Source organism: Rhinopithecus roxellana, chromosome 6, assembly GCF_007565055.1.
Source record: "Rhinopithecus roxellana isolate Shanxi Qingling chromosome 6, ASM756505v1, whole genome shotgun sequence".
Taxonomy (NCBI): Eukaryota; Metazoa; Chordata; class Mammalia; order Primates; family Cercopithecidae; genus Rhinopithecus; species Rhinopithecus roxellana.
In genome coordinates, this window is record NC_044554.1 from 44,376,339 (window position 1) to 44,401,706 (window position 25,368).

The 25,368-nt window shown below is 47.2% G+C and overlaps 1 protein-coding gene across 1 annotated transcript in view; it reads right to left on the reverse strand.

Annotated features, from left to right (window-relative positions):
- Positions 1-506: 506 nt before the first annotated feature.
- The window catches only part of KPNA7 (karyopherin subunit alpha 7), a 38,602-nt gene continuing 13,740 nt past the window's right edge, over positions 507-25,368 (reverse strand). Inside the window, exons 4-11 of the mRNA XM_010375761.2 lie at positions 24,013-24,095; positions 22,967-23,235; positions 20,547-20,629; positions 15,678-15,941; positions 11,729-11,962; positions 8,797-8,979; positions 5,150-5,296; positions 507-738 (exon numbers count right to left, since the gene is read on the reverse strand). Of these exons, the coding sequence (XP_010374063.2) occupies positions 652-738; positions 5,150-5,296; positions 8,797-8,979; positions 11,729-11,962; positions 15,678-15,941; positions 20,547-20,629; positions 22,967-23,235; positions 24,013-24,095 (1,350 nt within the window). The 3' untranslated portion in view covers positions 507-651. The remainder of the gene's footprint in view (positions 739-5,149; positions 5,297-8,796; positions 8,980-11,728; positions 11,963-15,677; positions 15,942-20,546; positions 20,630-22,966; positions 23,236-24,012; positions 24,096-25,368) is intronic.

Consider the following 25,368-nt stretch of genomic DNA (forward strand, 5'->3'; position numbering starts at 1 on the left):
CCATCTCAAAAAAAAAAAAGGAGAAAAAGAAAAACAAAGTCTGTCCAGATAGCTATAAGACCATTCTACTCTGTCTTGAAGGTTTTACTTTAAGACCTTTTAAAAGGCAATTACTAAACAAATGTTCTTTATTTTTTATTTTGAGATAGAGTTTCACTCTTGTTGCCCAGGCTGGAGTACAATGGCTCGATCTCAGTTCACTGCAACCTCCGCCCTCCTGGGTTCAAGCAATTCTCCTGCCTCAGCCTCCCAAATAGCTGGAATTACAGGCATGCATCACCACACCTGGCTAATTTTTTGTATTTTTAGCAGAGACAGTTTCACCATATTGGCCAGGCTGGTCTCGAACTCCTGACCTCAGGTGATCCACCCGCCTTGGCCTCCCAAAGTGCTGGGATTACAGGTGTGAGCCACCACGCCCGGCCTAAACAAACATTCTTAGGAAATGACTTCCACATGGTTTTAAGAAGCAAGGGGTTTATCTGAAGTTCAGATAGAGAAAGGTGAAAGTGTTGAACATTTTATTAATGTCAAGTTTTAAAAGCTTCACATTTGGGTTACACTTGGGTTACACTAAGATAGAGGACTGCTGCTTCTTAAGGAAGTTATCCTTTAGCGTTGGGTTGTTGGCTTAGGAGTTATGGAGCTTGGCTATTTTTTTGCTAAGCATTCATAATCTATAAATTCATAATCTTGGTCTAGGACTTGGCTCAGTAAAGTTAGGCTCTCATCTTCTTCCTTCAGGAGAGAACAGACACTGTTATAACCTCCAGGATTCTCAGCACATTATCACTGCACATTTGGCAAAATGCACCTTGTAACCAAATCGACCCTCTTTAACCATGTTTAAAGCAGGTAGCTCAGTAGCAATTAAGTACATTCACACTGTTGTGCAATCATCACCACCACCCACCTTTGGAACTTTTTCATCTTGCACAATTGAAGCTTTGTACCTATTACATCAGGAGTCCCCAACCACCGCCCCCTCCCTGGTCCATGGCCTATTAGGAACTGGGCCACACAGCAGAAGGTGAGCAGCAGACCAGCAAGTGAAGCTTCATCTGTATTTACAGCTGCTCCCCATCACTCACATTACCACCTGAGCTCTGCCTCCTGTCAGATCAGTGGCAGCATTAGATTCTCATAGCAGCACAAACCCTACTGTGAACTGCACATGCCAGGGAACCAGGTTACACGCTCCTTATGAGAATCTAATGCCTGATGATCTGTCACTGTCTCCTGTCACCCCCAGATGGGACTGTCTACCTGCAGGAAAAAAGCTCAGGGCTCCCACTGATTCTGCATGATGAGCTGTATAATTATTTCATTATACATTACCATGTAATAATAATATAAAGTACACAATAAATGTAATGCTCTTGAATCATCCCGAAACTATCCCCTAACTCCCCAGTCTGTGGAAAATTTGTCTTTTATAAAAACTGGTCCCTGCCGGGCATAGTGGCTCACGCCTGTAATCCCAGCACTTTGGGAGGCCGAGGTGGGTGGATCACGAGGTCCGGCGATCGAGACCATCCTGGCTAACATGGTGAAACCCTGTACTAAAAATACAAAAAATTAGCCTGGTGTGGTGGTGGCGGGTGCCTGTGGTCCCAGCTACTCGGGAGGCTGAGGCAGGAGAATGGCATGAACCTGGGAGGCGGGGCTTGTAGTAAGACAAGATCATGCCACTGTACTCCAGCCTGGGTGACTGAGCGAGACTCCATCTCAAAACAAACAAACAAACAAAACTGGTCCCTACTGTCAAAAAGGTTGGGATCACTGTATTAAATCATTCCTCATTCCCTCCTTCCTCCAGCACCTGGCAAACACCATTCTACTTTGTTCCTATGAATTTGATGACTCTAGGTACCACATCTAAGTGGAATCATGTAATATTTGTCCTTTTGTAAGTAGGTTGTTTTTAAATGCAGTTTTGATAGACATAGAACATTGTCCTGACAATGAGTAAGCAAATGAGGGGTATAGCTACTACTTCTAGTCCAGAAATCTTTACCCTGGAATTCTTGGATAAGCCCCAGGGATCGAACCCCCTTTAAAAGATGAGTCTCTTTTTATTTATTTGGGATGGCATCTCACTCTGTCACCCAGGCTGGAGTGCGGTGGCATGATCGCAGCTCACTGCAACCTCTGCTTTCCAGGTTCAAGTGATTCTCCCGCCTCAGCCTCCTGAGTAGCTGGGATTATGGGTACCTGTCACCACACCCAGCTAATTTTTGTATTTTTAGTAGACACGGGGTTTCGCCATGTTGGCCAGGCTGGTCTCGAACTCCTGATCTCAGGTGATCCACCTACCTCGGCCTCCCAAAGTGCTGGGATTACAGGTGTGAGCCACTGCACCCAGCTGAGCTTATTTATGAGGTTTTCATAGGAACCATTAACCTGGAAAATGCTTATCACCATTCTGGGTCTGGTCTCCTTTAAGAACTTTTTTTTATTTTTTAAGACAGTCTCAGCCAGACACGGTGGCTCACGCTTGTAATCCCAGCACTTTGGGAGGCCAAGGCGGGCAGATCACGAGGTCAGGAGATCGAGACTATCCTGGCTAACATGGTGAAACCTCATCTCTACTAAAAATACAAAAATTAGCCTGGCATGGTGGCAGCGGGAGCCTGTGGTCCCAGCTACTTGGGAGGCTGAGGCAGGAGAATGTCATGAACCCGGGAGGTGGAGCTTGCAGTGAGCTGACATTGCACCACTGCACTCCAGCGTGGGTGACAGAGCAAGACTCCATCTCAAAAAAAAAAAAAAAAAAAAAAAAAAAAAGTCTCACGCTGTTGCCCAGGTTGGAGTGCAGTGGCTGGCACAATCTCAGCTCAAGCAATCCTCCCACTGCAGCCTCCCGAGTAACTGGGATTACAGGCACATGCCATTACGCCTGGCTAATTTTTGTATTTCTTGTGGATATGGGGTCTTGCTATTTTGCCCAGGCTGGTCTCAGAGCTCCTAGGCTCAAGCAACCCACGCGCCTTAGCCTCCCAAAGTGCTGCAATTACAGGAGTGAGCTACCACACCTGGCTTGAGAGTTTTTTTTTTTTCTTCTCAGAGATGGAGTTTTGCTGTGTTGCCCAGGCTGGAATACAGTGGCACCATCCTGGCTCACTGCAATCTCTGTTCTGGGGTTCAAGTGATTCTCCTGCCTCAGCCTCCTGAGTAGCTGGGATTATAGGCACAAACCACTACACCCAGCTAATTTTGTATTTTTAGTAGATACAGGGTTTCGCCATGTTGGCCAGGCTGGTCTCGAACCCCCAACCTCGAGGGAGGCCTGCCTCGGCCTCCCAAAGTGCTGGGATTACAGACGTGAGCCACTGCTCCCAGCAGAGAGCATCTTCTTGGTCCCAAATCAAGATTAACTGCCCCAGCTAACCACACCATCCACCTGGTCGTATTGATTGTATGGTCCTTTATTTTGCTGATAAGTCACCTTTGACACCTAAGAGAAGTGTCACTCTGTAAACTCCTAGCCCCATGTTGATCTGGTCATGAAAGAAACGTGAGGTTGCCTTCCTCATATGAAAAATTTCTGATATAAGTGCAAATCAAACCACAATGAGATACCACTTTATACCCATGAGGATAGCAATTACCGAAACACCCGGAAAATAGCAAGTGTTGACAAGGGTGTGGAGAAATTGGAATCCTCATGCATTGTTGGTAGGGATGTGAAATGGCACATCTACTGTGGAAAACAGCATGGTAGTTCTTCAAAAATTCAAAATGGAATTGCCATATAATCTAGCAATTCAACTCTGGGTATATACTCCAAAGAACTGGGCCAGGTGTGGTGGCACACACCTGTAATCCCAGCACTTTGGGAGCCCAAGACAGGTGGCTTGCTTGAGCTCAGGAGTTTTAGACCAACCTAGACAATATGAAGAAACCCAATCTCTATTAAAAAAATACAAAAGTTAGCTGCTGGCATGGTGGTGCATGCCTGTAGTCCCAGCTACTTGGGAGGCTTAGGTAGGAGGATTGCTTGAGTCCAGGGAAGTCAAGGCTACAGTGAGCAATCATTGCTGCCACTGCCTTCTAGCCTGGGTGACAGAGCAGGGCCCTGTCTTAAAAAAAAAAAAAAAAAAAAAAAAAAAAAAAAAAAAAAATTGGAAGCAGGGACTCTAACAGGCTTACACACCCACGTTCATAGCCGCATATTCACCATAGCCAAATGGTAGAAGAAACGCACATGTCCATTGACAGGTAAATGAATAAATACAATGCAGCATATATATATTCAATAGAGTATTTTCAGCCTTAAAAAGGAAAGCAATCCTGACATGCTACATGGATGAACCTTGAAGACCGTATGCCAAGTGGAAATACATCAGTCACAAAAGGACAAATACTGTACAATTCCACTCATGAGGTCCCTAGAATAGTCAAATTCATAGAGACAGAAAGCAAAATGATGGTTACTGAAAGGGCTAAGGGAAAGGTGTGTTGGGGACTTTGTAGTTAACGGGTAGGGAGTTTCAGTTTGAGAACATAAAAACTGTTGTGGAGATGGGCCAGGCGTAGTGGCTCACACCTGTGATCCCAGCACATTGGGATTACACCGAGGTGGGTGGATCACTTGAAGCCAGGAGTTTGAGACCAGCCTGGCTAACATAGGGAAACCCTGTCTCTACTAAAGATGAGCTGGGCATGGTGGTACATCTCTCTAATCCCAGCCACTCAGGTCGCGGAGGCTCAAGAATCAACTGAATCTGGGAGGCAGAAGTTGCAGTGAGCCGAGATGGCACCTCTGCCCTCCCCCCAGGGCAACAGAGTGAAACCATCTCAATAAATAAATAAATAAATAAATAAAGTCACTTTAGCATCAAATCCTCTCCCCTGCCATACCTCTCCCAAAAAGGAGACCAGTAAAGTGAAGTTTTAAGCCAGAGGCAGCGGGACAAGCTCCTAAGGAATTAGAATAGCTTCCAGGCACCAAGAAGCCACTACTCAAAGATGACCTGATACAGCAGGGGTAGGGGAGACACATTAACTTCAGAGGATGTGGCAGGAGAGAAGCCCACCTGCCCAGTCACCTGCCACACGCAACAGCCCAGGCCCCGGCAGGGTCACCCGCTGCAGAGGTGCCCCACCAGGACTCCTGGACACTCCTTCGCACTCCTAAGTCACTTACCTCACCAAAGTGCTTCTCGATGATGTTCAAAGCCGCCCGGCTAATTTGACGGTTCTCATGCAGTTGTAAAGCCTCAATTCTATCAATCCCACCAAGTTCTTCTATCAGAAGACACAGGTTTTCCTTCTCAGACAGTTTCTCTGCCGCCTGTGACCAAATATAAGGGGACATAAGACCCCCAGCAGGAGCCCTTGTGGGGTGGGACCTCTGCCAGTCCTCAAGGGAACTGCCCCCAGTGGAAGCAGAACAAAGGCTACCATTCCTGAATGGATAGTTGCAATTTCACTCTTCCCAAATTGGTTGAAAATTATATGATCTTCCTCCCATTTCAGGTATCCACGATATACAGACATGTATCATAAATACAGGGCCGGGCACAGTGGCTCACGCCTGTAATCCCAGCACTTTGGGAAGCCAAGGCAGGCGGATCACTTGAGGTCAGGAGCTTGAGACCAGCCTGGCCAACATGGTGAAACCTCATCTCTACTAAAAATACAAAAATTAGCTGGGTGTGGTGGCAGGTGCCTGTAATCCCAGCTACTCAGGAGGCTGAGGCACAAGAATTGCTTGAACCAGGAGGCAAAGGTTGCAGTGAGCTGAGATTGCACCATTACACTCCAGCCTGTATGACAGCATGAGACTCAGTCTCAAAAAAAAAAATTAATAAATAAAGAAGATACACAGGGAAGACTCAGAAGGTATCACAATTTTGTTAACATTTTGTGTAGAGACAAGATCTTGCTGCATTACCCAGATTAGTCTCCAACTCCTGGCCTCAAGTGATCCTCCTGCCTTGGTCTCCCAAAGTGCTGGGATTACAGGCATGAGCCACTGCATTTGGCCCAAAAACTTTTTTTTTTTTCTTTTGAGACAGAGTCTTGCTCTATAGCCCAGGCTGGAGTGCAGTGGTGTAATCTTGGCTCACTACACTCTCTACCTCCCAGGTTCAAGAAATTCTCCTGCCTCAGCCTCCCAAGTTGCTGGGACTACAGGCACGTGCCATGCCAGTCTAACTTTTTTGTATTTTTGTAGAGATGGGGTTTCGCCATGTTGGCCAGGCTGGTCTCGAACTCCTAACCTCAGGTGATCTGCCTCCCTCTGCCTCCCAAAGTGCTGGGATTATAAGCATGAGCCAGTGCACTTGGCCCAAATATCTATTCTTTATCTGTGTCATTTGCTCCAAGTTTCAGGATGTCATTGGGTTGAGTTTCAAATCTAGTCTTGACTCAGATCATTCAAGAAAATTACATTAAAAAGATGCTTAAAGTGGGTTTCTAAAAGGAGCTCCCTAGTGTTACTTTGAAGCTTTTCAGATGGTTTTGTAACCTATAAAAGAACCTTAACTAAGCTGGACATGGTGGCCCATTCCTGTAATCCCAGCACTTTGGGAGGCCGAGGTGAGAGGATCACTTGAGCCGAGGAGTTTGAGACCAGCACGGGCAACATAGCAAGACCCCGCCTCTGCTAAAAATACAAAAATTAGACGGGTGTGGTAGCACAAGCCTGTAATCCCAGCTACTTGGAAGGCTGAGGTGGGAGGATCACCTGAACCTAGGAAGTTGAGGCTGTAGTGAGCTGAGATCACGCCACTGCATTCTAGCCTGGGTGACAGAGTGAGATCCTGTTATATTTATATTTATATTTGTAATTTATTTATAGAGACAGACTCTTGCTCTGTTGCCCAAGCTGGAGTGCAGTAGCTTGATCTCGGCTCACTGCAACCTCCACCTTCTGGGTTCAAGTGATTCTCATGCCTCAGCTTCCTGAGTAGCTGGGATTATAGGCGTGAGCCACTGTGCCTGGCTAATTTTTTTAGGGGTTTCACAATGCTGGCCAGGCTTGTCTTGAAATCCTGACCTCAGGTAGTCTGCACACCTTGGCCTCCCAAAGTACTGGGATTACAGGTGTGAGCCACCATGCCCAGGCAAAAAATATTAATTTTTTAAAAGGACCCTAACCAAATGAATCTAGCTAGCCTCTGAGATTGCCCTGATGATCCCTGACCCCTGGTGCCCAAACCCTGTGTAGTTCCCCACTCACACTTGAATGGGGGTGACCTGTATAACCAATAGGATGTTGTGGAAGTGACAGAATGTGACCTCCAAGGTCAGGTCATGAAGGACATTGAGGCCTTCACCTTGCTTTTAGACCACTTACTCCATAGGAAGCCAGCTGCGTGATGTGAGGACACTCAGGCAGCCCAATGGAGAAGGTCCACGTGTCCAAGTGACTTCCCAGCCACCGTGTGAGCCTCCTCAGAAGCCAATTCTCTTGGCTAGGCATGGTGGCTCACACCTGTAATCCTAGCACTTTGGGAGGCTGAGGTGGGAGGATGACTTGAGCCCAGGAGTTAGAGAACAGTCTGGGTAACACAGAGAGACCCCGTCTCTACTAAAAATACAAACATTGGCCGGGCCTGGTGGCATCTGGTTATACTGCCAGCAATTCAGGTGGCTGAGGTGGGAGGATTGCTTGAGCCTGGGAGATCAAGACTGCAGTGAGCTAGAATCACAGCACTCCAACCTAGATGACAGAGCAGAGATCCTGTCTGTCTCTGTCTGTCTCTGTCTCTCCATCTGTCTGTCTCCATCTGTCTGTCTGTCTCTGTGTCTCTGTCTCTGTGTCTCTGTCTCTGTGTCTCTGTCTCTGTGTCTCTGTCTCTGTGTCTCTGTCTCCGTCTGTCTCCGTCTGTGTCTCTGTCTCTGTGTCTCTGTGTCTCTGTCTGTCTCCATCTGTCTGTTTCTCCATCTGTCTCCGTCTGTCTCTCCGTCTCCGTATCTTTCTGTCTCCATCTGTCTCTCTGTCTGTCTCTGTCTGTGTCTCTGTCTCTGTCTCTGTGTCTGTCTGTGTGTGTGTCTCTGTCTGTGTGTGTGTCTCTGTCTGTGTGTGTGTCTCTGTATGTGTCTGTCTCTCTGTGTGTCTCTCTCTGTGTGTCTCTCTCTGTGTGTCTCTCTCTGTGTGTCTCTCTCTGTGCGTGTCTGTCTGCCCCTCTGTCTCTGTCTCTATAAAAAGACAGCTATAGCCACTCCCCACCCTGAACTATTAGTGACTGCCCCTTTATCTGATTTACTTTATCCGTAACTCCCTACCTGATGTGTCTGTCCTCCGTCTCCCCACTCATACAGTAATGTCCATTACAGCAAGGACTGTCATAGTCTGAGCATCTGAAAAAATATCTGGCCCACAGACATTTGTTTGAGAAAACGAAGACCATGGTCCTTTGAGATGGCTCCTTTTGTGTTTATCCACAGGACACATGGACGGAGGAGGGTGGAGGGATTGGGGGAAGAGAAATAATCCAACTTGGGTTTTGTTTTGAGACGGAGTCTGGCTCTGTCACCCGGGCTGGAGTGCAGTGGCACCATCTTGGCCTCACTGCAACCTGCCTCCCGGGTTCAAGTGATTCTCCCACCTCAGCCTCCCGAGTAGCTAGGATACAGGCGTGCACTACCATTCTGGCTAATTTTTGTAATTTTAGTAGAGACAGGGTTTCACTATGTTGGCCAGGCTGGCCTCAAACTCCTGACTTCAGGTGATCCACCCGCCTCAGCCTCCCAAAGTGCAACTTGAGTTTTAAGAGCCACATTAAATGCCTGTATCCAGTTGGAGACATCTATTTACAAACCAACCTGTTCAGAACGGCTCACCTGGAGGATGCAAGAGATGACATCGAGGATGATGAGAACAATTTTAACATCTGGGGCGGTGAGCAGATTCACCAGCGGCTCCAGGACCCCAGAGTGGACGAGCTGGATCAGCTGATCCATGGTGGCCCCTGTTGCAAAGTTCGCCACCATCCATACAGCCTCTTTCTGGACTTTAAATTCTCCCTGCAGAACAAGGATGTTTACATTCTCTACAGATCCTGAAGAACCTAAATATAGGACACCAACTTGGTTCACTTTCTCGGGAGGCTGGTGACAGCCAGGACTGCATGTACAATTTACATAGAATGCCTTGGCTACCTGCCTCTAGTTCTTTTTCTTTTTTTCCCCCCCTCACTCTGTCACCCAGGCTGGAGTGCAGTGGTACAGTCTCAGCTCACTGCAACCTCCACCTCCCAGGCTCAAGCGATTCTTCTGCCTCAGCCTCCCGAGTAGCTGGGATTGCAGGCACTCACCACCATATCCGGCTAGTTTTTGTATTTTTAGTAGAGATGGGGTTTCACCATATTGGCCAGGCTGGTCTCAAATTCCTGACCTCAAGTGATCCTCCCATCTCAGCCTCTCACAGTGTTGCCATTACAGGCATGAGCCGCCATGCCCAGCCCCTGCCTCTAGTTCTTGATCAGAAGACAGCATCTTTGGAAAGTCAAGAAGCAGGCAGGCAGACTCACGTGGGGTCTTAGAGGGAAGCCCTAAGATCAAATAGGCTCATTTGCCCATATCAGGCTACAGGGAAAAATTGAAACTGACATTAACCAATTCAGGTAATCTACATAGACTAGGAGTTATACTTTGGGTTTAGATGACAGTAGCCTATGTCTGCATTTTTAGTCTCTGATCTAATAAAGCTTTGGCCAAGAAGCTGTAAGGCTGGGCACACAGATACAACCTAAGGGACCAAGCCAGCCCAGAGGTGACAGAAAAAAATATCACCCACGTTGGGCGCGGTGACTCACACCTGCAATCCCAGCATTTTGGGAGGCCGAGGCAGGTGGATTGTCTGAGCTCAGGTGTTAGAGACCAGCATGGGCACCATGGTGAAACCCTGTCTCTACTAAAATTTAAAAAACTTAGCCAAGCATGGAGGAGTGCACCTGTAATCCCAGTTACTCAGCAGGCTGAGGAAGGAGAATCGCTCGAACCCAGGAGGCGGAGGTTGCAGTGAGCTGAAATTGTCCCACTGCACTCCAGTCTGGGTGACAGAGCGAGACTCTGTCTCCCAAAAAAAAAAAAGAAAAAAAAAATTGCTCAGTAAATCTTTGCATTTATAAAGTGCACTCGGCCAGAGATACAGGAGGAATTTATCTTCTACTCTTCTATTCCTGGGCAGGATTTATTCCCAATTTATGGCTGGGGAAAACTGACCTCAGTGTAAAAACAAAACAAAAACAAAACAAATAACTTATGGCTCCAAGCAAGTTATAGTTCAAAAGATACCACTTGAAATATAAGTGTTCTTTGATTTATAACTAGATATTTCTCACTAGAATATGTACAGATTCACAGGGGTGTGCAGGACAAGTACTGAATAGATCGGAAGATGCTATAAATTTGGACAACACACCTGGCTTTTCTTTCTTGCCCAGCTGTCATACCTGGTGCACCCTGGGAACTCACCACCCAGCCTGAGAACAAGAACACTGCCAGTAGCTTCTCCTCAACCCCATGAGACTCCATCTGCCTCCCCACCCCCAGCCCAAGGTAACCACTCCTGACTATAGATGGTTTAAACATAGCTCATTCCTTTAAAGGTAGCAAAAAGAAAAATGCCAAGGATAGTCGTGCTCCTGCAAAAGGGGAATGCAAATCAGGAGAAATAATGAAGTTTTTTTTCTTTGTTTTTGAGACAAGAGTTTTACTCTTGCTGCCCAGGCTGGAGTGCAGTGGCACGATCTTGGCTCACTGCAACCTCCACCCCCCAGGTTCAAGTGATTCTCCTGTCTTAGCCTTCCAAGTAGCTGAGATTACAGGCACCCACTATTACAACCTGGTTAATTTTTTGTATTTTGCGTAAGGATGGGGTTTCACCATGTTGGCCAGGCTGGTATCGAACTCCTGATCTCAGGTGATCCACTTGTCTTGGCATCCCAAAGTGCTGGGATTATGGGCATAAGCCACTGTGCCTGCCCCCAATCTTTTTTTTTTTTTTTTTTTTTTTTTTTGAGACAGGGTCTCACTGTGTCACACAGGCTACAGTGCAGTGGTGCGATCTTAGCTCAAGGCAGCCTTGACCTCCCGGGCTCAACTGATCCTCCTACCTTAGCCTCTGAAGTAGCTGGGACCACAGGCATATGCCACCATGCCTGGCTCATTTTTGTATACATATACTTTACGTAGAGAAAGAGTTTCACCACATTGCCCAGGCTGGTCTCAAACTCCGGAGCTCAATCTATCCACCTGATTGGGCCTCCCAAAATGTTGGAATTACAGCCGTGAGCCACTGCACTCAGCCTGCTTTATTGTATTTCTACGTTTAGATTTGAATTTTGACATTACCACTTTCTTCAATTTAACTTGGCTTTTTCCTTCCGTGTATGATATCACCATAGCATGATATGTTTGTCCTGCTAAAAATAAAAGCTCCACCCTCTTTTAGTAGGGAGAGAATAGATGGCATATTCTTTGAATACCACTTAGACATAAGCCAATATTTACTAGCTCTTGAGCTTTCCGGATGCTTGAGCCATGGGGTCACCTTGTCATTGAACAATGCTTGTTCCATCTTCCAAATCTTTTAATGGGTTCTTCAGAATGGAACGCCCCCTTCCTTTTTTTCAGGCAGAGCTAGGACTGAGGTTTCATAGCTCTGCTGTGATCTCAGTCTGCTTCTATGCCTGTGTCTGGATTCCTGAAGGAGTTCAACCCAGTGCTATTGAAAAGTAGTCCTTTGCCATGGTTGCTGTGTGCCACTTACGTTTTTTAGCACGGCCACCAAGGGAGGCAAGACATCGTAGGCAAGCAGCTGCTGGATGTGGTGACAGGGCCCCGCTGCTACGTTGCTCAGGGCCCAGGCTGCCTCCTTCTGGATGGAGGGCTTGTTGTGTTGCAGGAGCTCGGGGAGCACGTTCAGCACGCCCGCGTCTATGGCCACCTGCGTCTGCTCATCTGTGCCTGTGACAATGTTCCCCACGGTGCGGAGAGAAGGAGTCTGGAAGAGTAAGGCTAGAAGTCTAAGTATTTCAAGTCTATCCCAGGAAAGGCAACATTCACACCAAATTCTGTTCCCTCCCAAACACTGTCATGCTATAGCTGATGGTTGTCTGGAAGACTGAACAGGAATTGTATCTGCGATCATTATTTATTCAATTCATCTATGGCCTCTTTACTTTAAGGGAGAGGGTCTTACTGTTATCCAGGCTGGAATGCAGCTCAGTGCAGCCTTTAACTCTTGGGTTCGACTGATCCTCTTCCCTCAGCCTCCCAAGTATCTGAGACTATATGTATGTGCCACCATGCCCGGCTAATTTTTAAGTTTTTTTGTGGAGACAGGGGTCTTGCTATGTTGTCCAGGCTGGTCTCAGGTGATCCTGCCTTGACTTCCCAAAGTGCTGAAATTACAATCATGAACCACTGTGCCTGGCCCTTGGATGTTTAAATGTGATTTAAAGGAACTTTCCTGGCTTCCCACTTGTTTGGCTCAAGTGGGATAGAAATCCCCAAGAAATACTGCTGTACTTTTCATATGCTTTCAATTTCATCATCAAATGCTAAGTTGACTCTAGTTTTTTTTTTTTTTTTTTTTTTTTTGAGACAAAGTCTTGCTGTTGCCCAGGCTAGAGTGCAGTGGTACGATTTTAGCTCACTGTCACTGCAACCTCTGCCTCCTAGGTTCAAGCAATTCTCCTGCCTCAGCCTCCTGAGTAGCTGGGATTACAGGTGTGCACCACCACGCCCGGCTAATGTTTGTATTTTTAGTAGAGACGAGGTTTCACCATGTTGCCCAGGCTTGTCTCAAACTCCTGACCTCAAGTGATCTACCCACCTCGGCCTCCCAAAGTGCTGAGATTTACAGGCGTGACCTACTGTGCCCAGTGACTATACTCTTTATCGTGTAATAATGACTGAATTAGTATTTATCACCAGTGTCAAGCTTGTTGCATATTTAATTGGAGATCATGAGATCTCAATGCCATTTCTTGGTGTGATCAGAAAATCCTTCATAACTCAGAAGACCCCCAGGACAGGTCTCTGATTGAACTTAAAACAACTCTCCTACAATAACTGACCGTGGCTTTATTCAGATTTCTCTGTGCTGTAGTGGCAGCCCCAATAAAGCGCCCAGCAACAGTTCTAGAATTTTCCTAGCCTATTAGGCTACTTACCTGATTCTGAAGTGAGAGGTAGAAGTGGTACTTCAGGCCAGTCATGGCCTTACCAGGGCAGCTCCAAATGGGCCCCAGAACCTGGGGGTAAGCAACTTCTTAGAGAATTTGCTTCTCCATTTTGGGAGGCCGAGGCGGGTGGATTACTTGAGTCCAGGAGTTCGAGACCAGCCTGGCCAACATGGTGAAACCCCGTCTCTACTAAAAATATAAAAATTAGCTGGGCGTGGTGGTGCACACCTGTAGTCCCAGCTACTTGGGAGGCTGAGGCAGGAAAATTGCTTGAACCCAGGAGACAGAGGTTGCAGGGAGTCAAGATCGCATCACTGCACTCCGGCCTAGGCAACAGGGGCAACAGAGTGAGACTTCGTCTCAAAAAAAAAAAAAAAAATTTCTTATCTCATACTCTCCATGCCCCAGCACTATCCCCAACCAACTGGACATCTGAGAAATCCTATGCTAATCTCCAAATAGATGATCACTAAGGCTGCAGAATATGCAACATTAGGCAAAAGGTTAAGAAAATAAAGAGCAGGCAGCATAAAGACATCTTCAATATAATATAATGCACCCATGTTTCAAAGCAGTATATGATGTAGGTGGCATGTTTAATAACATAGCAAGGCAGCAGGGCACAGTGGCTCATGCCTGTAACCCCGGCACTTTGGGAGGCTGAGGTGGGCAGATCACCTGAGGTCAAAAGTTCAGGACCAGCCTGGCCAACCTGGTGAAACCCTGTCTCTACTAAAAATACAAAAATTAGCTGGGCATGGTGGTAGTGGGTGCCTGTGATCCCAGCTACTCGGGAGGCCGAGGCAGGAGAATCGCTTGAACTCAGGAAGTGGAGGTTGCAGTGAGCCAAGATTGTGCCACTGCACTCCAGCCTGGGAGACAGACTCTGTCTCACAAAAAATAACCTAGAAGAGCAATTAGTAATGGTTTCACTAGCTTTCTGCCTATATCTGAGCTAGTCTAAGAGAACAAACTGGGGAGAGGATAATGGGTTTTTGTTTAATTCCCAGCATCTCACTCTGTTACTCTGGCTAGAGTACAGTACGCCATCATAGCTCATTGCATCCTCAAACTTCTGGGCTCAATAAACTCTCCCAACTCTGCCTCCCCAGTAACTGAGACTACAGGTCTCAGCTAATTTTTTTTTTTTTTTTTTTTTTTTTTTTTTGAGCTGGAATCTCACTGTCACCCAGGCTAGAGTGCAGTGGCACGATCTCAGCTCACTGCAACCTCCACCTCCTGGGTTCAAGAAATTCTGCTGCCTCAGCCTCCCAAGTAGCTGGAATTACAGCTGTGCAGCACCACACTCAGCTAATTTTTTTGTGTTTTTAAAAAGAAATTTTTGTATTTTTTTTTTTTTTTTTTTTTTTTTTTAGACAGAGTCTTGCTCTATAGCCCAGGCTGGAGTGCAGTGGCCGGATCTCAGCTCACTACAAGCTCTGCCTCCCGGGTTTACGCCATTCTCCTGCCTCAGCCTCCCGAGTAGCTGGGACTACAGGCGCCCGCCACCTCTCCCGGCTCGTTTTTTGTATTTTTTTTAGTAGAGACGGGGTTTCACCATGTTAGCCAGGATGGTCTCGATCTCCTGACCTCGTGATCTGCCCGTCTCGGCCTCCGAAAATGCTGGGATTACAGGCTTGAGCCACTGCGCCTGGCTAAATTTTTGTATTTTTGTATTTTTACAGCTGTGAGCCACCATGCCTGGCCTTTTTTTTTTTTTTAAAAAAAAAAAAGGAGATGGGTTCTCACTATGTTTCCCAGGCTGGTCTCAAACTCTTGGCCTCGAGCAAACTGCCTGCCTCAGCCTCCCAAAATGTTGGACAGGCGTGAGCCAGTATACCCAGTGGAATTTTCTTTTATACTTGTGTAAGAAATTCGAATGTTATGATGAGCTTATACACCCATTCAGTGTAAGTCAATTTGCTAAAGTCTACACATATAGGCCGCTAGAAGGAGACGGTGTGTGAATAGTTCACTGGGTGGTGGGATTATAAGTAATTTCACTTGGTACTTTTCTAGTTATCCAGTTAAGAAAAAGTCAGTTACTTAACACCCACTAGGATTTGACATCAAAATAGATTCAAGCTTTTGGCTAGAGAGTAGCAAAGATGGGCAGGCATGGTGGCTCGCGCCTCTAATCACAGCAGTTTGGGAGGCTGAGGCAGGAGGATCCCCTGAGGTCAGGAGTTCGAGACTAGCCCGGCCAACATGGTGAAACCCTGTCTCTACTAAAAGTACAAAATGAGCCAGGCGTGGTGGCGGGCGCCTATAATCCCTGCTACCTGGGAGGCTGAGACAGGAGAATTGCTTGAACCCCAGAGGCAGAAGTTGCAATGAGCTGAGATCGTGCCACTGCATTCCAGCCTGGGTGACACAGCAAGACTGTCTCAAAAGAAAAAAAAAAAAAAAAAAAAAAAAAAAAAGAATAGCAAAGACCAGGGAAATGTAGATGACAAGCCTTGCTCCAAAACCTGCTAAAGTGACTGTGACTCAAGGACTCGAATCCTCAGGGCCCGGGATTACATTTACCAAGACATTGAGTTCTGAGCTGGTCATGAGCACTACCAGCCTGGGCAAGACCCCTGTGTCAACCACTTGGCCGATGCGTTTGTTGCAGCCATCGGTGAGGTAGGACAGTGCCCAGCAGGCATCTGAGAGAATCTCACTGTCCTGGTGCTGCAGGAGGTGAAGGAGGGCCGGCAGTAACTGCTTCACTGCAGCGTCACAAGGGTATGGGTTCTTGTTTCGGCACAGATTCGACAAGGTCCACGTGATATTCCGCAGAAATGTGATCTGTAACAAGGAGACTGCTTCCAGCATTGGGTGCAAAGGAGAGAAAATGCAGACAGTAGTGTGTTCTTACCATTTCCAATAAATATCATGGATCAGCATGAACCAGAGCTTTTTACAATTTTACTATTTTCAGACAGCCTTGCTCTGTCGCCCAGGCTGGAGTGCAGTGATGCAATCTTGGTTCACTGCAACCTCCGCCTCCCGGGTTCAAGTGATTCTCCTGCCTCAGCCTCCCGAGTAGCTGGGATTACAGGCACCCGCCACCACACATGCCCAGCTAATGTTTGTATTTTTAGTAGAGATGGGGTTTCACCATGTTGCCCAGGCTGGTCTCAAACTCCTGACCTCAAGAGATCTGCTGGCCTCAGCCTCCCAACGTGCTGGGATTACAGGGGTGAGCCACTGTACCGGGCTGAACCAGAGCTTTTGAACTACAAACAGAAATGTGTTCTAGGCAGTGATGAGTATTAGGGATACAGAACGAGCTTTGTATTTCACATTCCAACGTTAGATGGAGGTTTCCTCGTGTCTTTCAAAATGTTCTTTCCCACTCTACTTGATGATCTAATTCCATTTTTCATTGACAACAAGATCAAGCAGGAGTTACTTGGTCTTCCAACTGGTCTAAAACACTACCGGCATGTCATCCCCAGATTTCTAATCTTCTATTTGAGGATCAGTCTTCCTACTCTGCCTCTGGATCCCATCTCTTTTGGCCTTTTATAATTATTAGTTTTAGTTTCAGTAGAGATAGGGATCTTGCTATGTTTTCCAGTCTCGACTTCAACTCCTGGGCTCAAGTGATCTGCCTGCCTCGGCCTCTCAAAGTGCTGAGATGACAGGCCTGAGTGACCACACCTGGCCCTTACTTTTTGCCTTTAAAGATTCTGCCCAGAATCATCCCTGCCCCCAAATCACTCCCACCAGTAAGGAAACATTCTGGGACTGTCAGCCCCTCCCTTTCTGGCCCTTTCAGCCATCACCCTACTTCTGTCTTTCAGAGTCCACCCTCAAAGAGACATCTGTATTCACTGTCTACCTCCCAGATTCTCAACTGTTGGGGTTTTTTATTTGTTGAGACAGGGTCTCACTGTGTTGCCCAGGCTGCAGCGCAGTGCTATGATCATAGCTCGCTATAGCCTCAACCTCCCAGGCCCAAGTGATACTCCTACTTCTGCTTCCTGAGTAGTTGTGGCTGCAGGCATGCTTTTTGTAAAGTCTTGCTATGTTGCCCAGGCTGGTCTCAAATTCCTGGGCTCAAGGGATCCTCCCACCTCAGCCTCCCCAAGTGCTGGGGTTACAGACATGAGCGCCTGGACTCCAGTTGTTCTTCAGGCCATTCTAGTCATGTTTCTAACCCTTCTTTGGGGTTAAGGATGCTTCTTGGTCCTAAAGGCACTTTAGAATGTTTAGGATGGCTACGTCCCAGACCCACCTGCTTCATCATCTCTGCTATATAATTTTTTTTTTTTTGAGATGGAGTCTCGCTCTGTCACCAAGCTGGAGTGCAGTGGCACAATCTCAGCTCACTGCAACCTCCGCCTCCCGGATTCAAGCAGCTGCTTCTTGGTCCTGAAGTTCCTGTCCCTCTCAGCTGTGGTTAGTAGTCAGCCCTTCCCTTTCGAGGGAGCTCTTGGCCAGGCACGGTGGCTTACACCTGTAATCCCAGCACTTTGGGAGGCCGAGGCGGGTGGATCATGAGGTCAGGAGTTCAAGACCAGCCCGGCCAAGATGGTGAAACCCCGTCTCTACTAAATACACAAAAATTAGTCAGGCGTGGTGGCATGTGCCTGTAATCCCAGCTACTCAGGAGGCTAAAGCAGGAGAATCGCTTGAACCCAAGAGGCAGAGGTTGCAGTGAGCCGAGATTGTGCCACTGCACTCCAGCCTGGTGACACAGCGAGACTCTGTCTCAAAAAAAAACTAAAAAAACCTAAAAAGAAAAGAGCTCCTCTTGGCAACTGTGACACCAAGCCTGGTTTTCTACGGCCAAATGAGCTGTTTCTACTCAGTCTTTTTGTCAGACGCTGCCTGACTTTAGAACCTTAGAGCCCACAGGACTGGGTCCCAGGTTCTCCTCACATTCTAGTTCAGGGGTTGGCAAGCTTTTTCTGTAAAGGGCCAGATCGCAAACATTTGTAGCCTGTGGCTTCTGTGGCAACAACCACGGTCCTTATAGCCCAGACAGTATGAAAATGAGCATGGCTGCGTGTAAGTAAAACTTTTTTTTTTTTTTTTTTTTTTAAGAGACGGGGTCTTACTCTGTCACCCAGGCTGGAGTGCAGTGGTACAATCACAGCTCACTGCAGCTTCAAACTCAAGCAATCCTCTCACCTTGGCTTCCCAAGTAGCTGGGACTACAGACATGTGCCACCATGCCCAGCTTGATAAAACTTTATTTACAAAACAAGCAGCCAGCCAGGTCAGGTCTGTGACCCCTGGCCCCAACTGACCTTGCCTGGCTGACATATACACATGTCATCTAGCAGGTCACATCTGTCAACCTCACTCTGCTGCAATGGTGTCTCTAACTCGCCTCAACTTCATGTCTGCAACGAAAGCTCCAATTTCTGTTTTTCCTGCACTTTTCCCCTTTCTCTAGGAAGACAATCATCTGAACAATCTACCCTGAAACCTAGGGGCATTCTGGTTTCTAGCTGTCTCCCTTTCACATCTAGGATGGCTATGTCCCAGACCCACCTGCTTCAGGTCCACTCTGCTATATAATTTTTTTTTTTTTTTTTTTTTTTTTGAGATGGAGTCTTGCTCTGTCACCAGGCTGGAATGCAGTGGCACAATCTGAGCTCACTGCAACCTCCGCCTCCCAGGTTCAAGCGATTCTCCTGCCTCAGCCTCCCGAGTAGCTGGGACTATAGATGTGTGCCACTACGTCAGGCTAATTTGTGTATTTTTAGTAGAGATGGGGTTTCACCATGTTGGCCAGGATGGTCTTGATCTCTTGACCCACCCACCTTGGCCTCCCAAAGTGCTGGGATTACAGGCGTGAGCTACTGCACCCGGCCTCCCTCTGCTATATAATTCTACAGCAGGCAGCCAGAAGGACCCTTCTGAAACATCAGACCACTTAACTCCCTTGCCTCAAAATCCTCCAAAGCCTCCTCGTTGCCTGCAGGAAGGTGTCTAAGCCTTTTTCCTGCTTGCCATCTTAAGTGTTCTCTACTTAAACTCTCTCGGTCATGGCTAGTCTTTTTTTGGTTCAACTATGTCAGATTTTTCTCCCATCTTGAAGGTTTCTGAGACGGAGTCTTGCTCTGTTGCCCAGGCTGGAGCACGGTGGCACGATCTTGGCTTACTGCAACCTTCACCTCCCGGGTTCAAGCAACTCTCCTGCCTCAGCCTCCCGAGTAGCTGGGACTACAGGCACGTGTCACCATGGCTGGCTCATGTTTGTATTTTTAGTAGACATAGGATTTCGCCATATTGGTCAGGCTGGTCTCGAACTCCTGACCTCAGGTGATCCACCCACCTCGGCCTCCCAAAGTGCTCGGATTACAGGCGTGAGCCACTGTGCCCAGCCGAAGGTTTTGAACATAGTCCTCCGGCTTCTCTTCATTTTTGTTTGAGGCAAACCTAGAACCCAGTTCCTAAACCAGAAGTCCTCTTCAATCAATAACCACAATCAACCAACCTTGACGCTAAGCCTCAAAAGAAGATCCTGTTCCCCATGAACAGAACCGGGGAGACATTAACCCATGTAAGCCGGAGGTTGCACATTTTTTTGTGTGAAAAAGCAGACCTTGGCGATGACCATGAGCAGCAGGATATAAATAACTCCCACAAGCTTAGCATTCCAATAATGGAACACTAGGCACATATGCTAAACTGTGACCCTAGAATGGAGATTTCAGTCATCTATTTTCCAAGATGGTAAGCTTGTAGGCCTCTTCCAATGCCTCAAAGAGAAGGATCAGTGCTACGGGCCCCAAAAGACAGAGCTGAGTCAATCTTTACCTAAAATGATACTCAGTCCTAAGCCTCATTATTATTGGTTTTTAAGAGACAGAGTCTCAATCTGTCACCCAGACTGGAGTGCAGTGGTGTGATCTTAGCTCTCTGCAGCCTCCATCTCCTGGGCTCAAGCAATCCTCCCACTCAGCCTCCTGCATAGCTGAGACTACAAGTAGGCTCCACCATGCTCAGCTATTTTTTTATTTTTAGAAGCAGGGTCTCACTACGTTGCCAGGTTGGTTTTGAACTCTTGGTGTCAAGTGATCCTTCTGTCTTGGCCTAGAAAGCACTGGAATCAGACACGAGCCACCATGCCCAGCCCTGAGCCTTGTTTATAAGGTCCTAAAAGGCCAGGTAGCAGCCACATGATCTAGCATTGATTTGGAAGTACTTCCCAATTTCCCAACATTAGAATTTGTTACCTAACGAGGTTCTCTCTCATTTAAAGACATTCCCTCGGCTTGGTACTGTGGCTTATGCCCATAATCCCAGAACTTTGAGAGGCCGAGGTAGGAGGATTGCTTGAGGCCAGGAGTTCAAGACCAGCCTGGGCAGAATAGTGAGGCCCCATCTCTATTAAAATTAAAATTTTAATTCAAAAAAAAAAAAAAGAGAGAGAAAGAAAAAGACACTCACCGGTAGGGTGGGTGAAATCAAGGCTAGCAGATGTGGGATGGCATTGTTTGAGATGACGCTATCTCTGAACTCTGGGCCGTCACCTACAAATACATAAGAATGTGACATTCAGAGAGAGAACAAAGACAATCCTGAAGTGGGCGACTAATTTTTTAAGAGCATGCAAAGGGCAAGAGATAAAACCTCATTCCCGGGTTTAGCAAGTAGGTAGTATAGCCACGTACTAAATTCTGGATCTCTGGCGTGGCTGGTGGGTGGACAGTCCTGATGTAACAGGCAGACATCACACAGCAGCAACTGCTAGAAGCAGAGGCTGTGGGCATAGTAGAGCCAGCCAACTCAGCCAAGGTGGGCTGGTGGCATCTCACAGCATGGTTCTCAGGAAGACGAAGGCTGATGCAGGCCAAGTTGTCTTCCCAGAAGACCTTGGCACAGGGCAGTAACTTCCAATGCAACTCAGAACAAAGTCTGGGGATCCGTTGGTGCTGGTGACCAGCCATTGGCTACCTTAGCTAGGATAAAAATTTTAGACCCTAGAAGTCCCTATTTGTATTTGTCATCCATCAAGGCAAGGTGTCACATTGTACCATCCAGTCTTACCTACTTTACTGCACCAAGCAAAGTGAGAGACAACTTCTCTAATAGGTACTTTTTCCTTATACAAGTTTTGTTGTTTTTTGTTTTTTTTTGTTTTTTTTTTTGGTGGAGGGGGTTGCAGGGGAGGGGGAAATAGGATCTCACTCTGTTGCCCAGGTTGGAGTACAGTAGTGTGATCATAGCTGACTACAGCCTAGACCTCCAGGACTCAAGCAATCCTCCTACCTCAGCCTCCTGAGTAGCTGGGAGTACAGGCATGCACCACTATGCCTGGAGAATACTTTTATTTTTTGTAGAGATGAGGTCTCACTACATTGCCCAGGCTGGTCTTAAACTCCTGGACTCAAGTCATCCTCCCACCTCTACCTCCTAAAGTGCTGAGATTAAAGGCATGAGCCACTATGCCAAAGCCTCTGCAAACATTTTTTTGTTTTAACGGTTATTTTATATTCTGTTTGCTAATTCTAATATGTGGAGTCCTTGGAGGTCTAATCATACCATTTCTGATGACTCAGTCACAGGCGGTTGTTGCTTCTGTGAACTTGAAAATGCTAATAGTTGGCTGATATTAATTTGTCAAAATCCTGAGGGACCTAATTGAGTTTTCCCTAGAAAGTCACTGGATTAATGTCAGTCAAGAATCTGGGGCCGGGCGTGGTGGCTCAAGCCTGTAATCCCAGCCCTTTGGGAGGCCGAGACGGGCGGATCACGAGGTCAGGGGATCGAGACCATCCTGGCTAACACAGTGAACCCCCGTCTCTACTTAAAAAATACAAAAAACTAGCCAGGCGAGGTGGCGGGTGCCTGTAGTCCCAGCTACTCGGGAGGCTGAGGCAGGAGAATGGCGTAAACCCGGGAGGCAGAGCTTGCAGTGAGCTGAGATCCGGCCACTGTGCAGTGGCCTGGGCACTGTCCAGCCTGGGCAACAGAGCAAGACTCTGTCTAAAAAAACAAAAAAGAATCTGGGGGCTTCTAACCCTACAGCACTAATTCACTACACCATGCAGGAAACAGCATCAAGCACCACATTCAGAAAGGTAGTCTTACGGTTCCACTTTCAGGGAAGGTTGTTAGCCCAAACCAAGGAGTTTTTTTTGTTGTTTTTTTGTTTTTGTTTTTTGTTGTTTTTTTGGCAAGTTCCCTTAGCAGCTTCCACGGAAGGCAGAGTCCTTCTGGGGTCCCGAGTTATGTAAGGGTCTGTCATAAACTCCCACACTGCATAAGCCAAAGACTTGTTCTTGAAGCCACTAAGCCCTGAGGCTGTAGGACCCTGGTGTTGGCAGATATCTCTAGTTAGCCTGTGGCTTCAGTATACACTGTATCATCCTGTTTCAGCTTCAATATTTGCCCTCTAAACTTGGATCTGAGGGTTCTTGGTGTTTTGAAACAGAATCTCCCTCTGTTGCCCACATTGGAATGCAGTGGCATGATCTCTGCTCACTGCAACCTCCTCCTCCCAGGTTCAAGTGATTCTCCTTCCTCAGCCTCCTGAGTAGCTGGGACTAAAGGGCACACCTGGCTAATTTTTGTGTATTTAGTAGAGATGGGGTTCCACCATGTTGGCCAGGCTGGTCTTGAACTCCTGACCTCAAGTTATCCACCCGCCTTGGCCTCCCAACATGCTGGGATTACAGACATGAACCACCGTGCCTGGCCTGGCTTTGAGTTTTGAAACAGCTCATTGTACCCTTGCCAGCACTTCTGGGTATTTACATGGCAAGGGGTTCTGGGACATCGAGTATACCCCACCACCCAAAGAACCCTTCCAGTATCCTACACACCTGGCCCCCCGTCTTCTTAGCCCACTAAGGGGAGAGTCTCACCGGCTATATTACCAAGAGCCCACACTGCCTGTTCACACACAGCCACGTTGGGGGAAGACAGGAGCTCGATCAAGGGCTGGATGGCTCCCCCTTCTACCACGGCTCGAGTCTGCTCCGAAGTCCCCGAAGCAATGTTGGTCAGGGCCCAGGCAGCCTCAAACTGCAAGCAGGGGTAAGGTGATGACTTCAGGAACTCCACCATCCTGGGAATGAGGCCCGCTTCAATGACCAATTTCAGAGGGGGGTTCTTTTCCTGGGATAGCATTTTCCTGTTCAATCAAAGAGAGGGTGGGGAGGGGGAGGTCATGTGAGGGAGGTATTGAGGACCTCCTTTTAGGCCAGGTGCAATGGCTCACACCTATAATCCCAGTACTTTGGGAGGCCAAGGTGGGCAGATCACTTGAGGTCAGGAGGTCAGGAGATGGAGACCAGCCCGGCCAACATGGTGAAATCCCGTCTCTACCAAAAATACAAAAATTAGCTGGGTGTGGTGGTGCACGCCTCTCTGGAGGGTGTGGTGGTGCAGCCTCTCTGGAGGCTGAGGCAGGAGAATCACTTGAACCCAGTAGGCGGAGTTTGCAGCGAGCCAAGATCATACCACTGCACTCCAGCCTGGGTGACAGTGAGACTCCGTCTCAAAACAGGAAAAAAGAAAACCTCCTTTTATACGTGTTCTTTGCATTCCTAACTATCAGATGAGCCACATAGCTGAGCCGGAGCTACTTAACATCCTAGTGTTCAGCCGATAGCATTTTTCAGTGGTAAACCAACATTTTCCCCTTTAAGGTATTATCTACAAGATGAAATTTCTATAGAGGCCAATGTAAATTAAGCAATTCATCTCTGACAACACATCGTACCTTTTAAATTGCCCTCAAGGACAGTGTAGAATAGCAATTTTGTCTTTTAGATGGGCCAGCCTTTTCTTGCGTTTTACAGGCATGTTGCCAATGCCAAGAAACCAAATAGACCACTGGAGCCCTAGCCACCACTGGAGCTCATTGCTAACTATGAACCTGCAACAGCAGAAGTCTGTTTGGAGATACCTGGCTGTCTGGGTGGCCTGGAAACATAGGACTGGATCTGAGCTATTCACACCTTTGATTATTTCACCCAGAGTGAGGCTGACCTGCAAGGAGAGACACATTTCAGGTCAGATTCTCTGCCAAAATGAACTGTAAACATCACTTACTCTAGCCATCATCCATCTGATTAAAACAGCCTGGCTTGAACAGGATGTCCCATCTTGCATGCTGTTCTATATTTGGGGAGGGGAGAATAGTCCATAGATCTCACAAATCTGTGTGACCCTTCCCACGCTTAGGGGAGAAGTAATTCCTGTCATTACTTGGATCCCCAGAACATTATTATCCCATGCAGTAAGAACATGCTAGTGAACACAAAACAAAATGGCAGACTAAGGACGTCCAAAAAATTATCTCCTCCATAGGGGCCATGAGAAAACTGACAAAAATAGAATCAACTTTTTCAGCACTGTAGAAATTGACCAAAGGCTGGCGGCCAATTGTTTTATTCAAGCCAGGAAGTGTTTATCCAAGAAAGACAACTGAATTGCAGTAAGAATCATGAGAGCTTTGTGGCATTTTGACTTGCCCTATTCCCACCCACCCTCAGCTCTATGGTAGCCTTGAAAACCAACAGTCCGGCCGGGCGCGGTGGCTCAAGCCTGTAATCCCAGCACTTTGGGAGGCCGAGATGGGCGGATCACGAGGTCAGGAGATCGAGACCATCCTGGCTAACACGGTGAAACCCCGTCTCTACTAAAAATACAAAAAAAACTAGCCCGGCGAGGTGGCGGGCGCCTGTAGTCCCAGCTACTCGGGAGGCTGAGGCAGGAGAATGGCGTAAACCTGGGAGGCGGAGCTTGCAGTGAGCTGAGATCCGGCCACTGCACTCTAGCCCGGGCAACAGAGCAGGACTCCGTCTCAAAAAAAAAAAAAAGAAAGAAAAGAAAAGAAAACCAACAGTCCACAATCATTGTGAAAAACAACAGCCTCACAGCCACTAGAAGAGGCAAAATAGGTAGGTGCTCCTTTGGAGCCTCATTCCCAGAAAATTATTATTTGATCTGTCTGGTCATTCCCTGAAAGATCCCACTTACAGACTACTTTGACTCAGAGCTTACTCAATATGAAAAGGCTTTTCCCTAGGAATGTTTGTTGAAAATAGAGGAAGTTGTTTAACTTCACAGCTACCTGAGAGGTTGAATAAGAGTTGGTATAAACAGGCTAACAAAAAAAACTTGAAAGGAATATTATGTGTAGGGCTATGTGTATGCTTTACACACACACACACAAACACACACACACACACACACACAACTAAGACCCTCAGCTCTTACCTCTCACTGACCTTGAGGCTCTGTGCAAACAGGAAGTAGA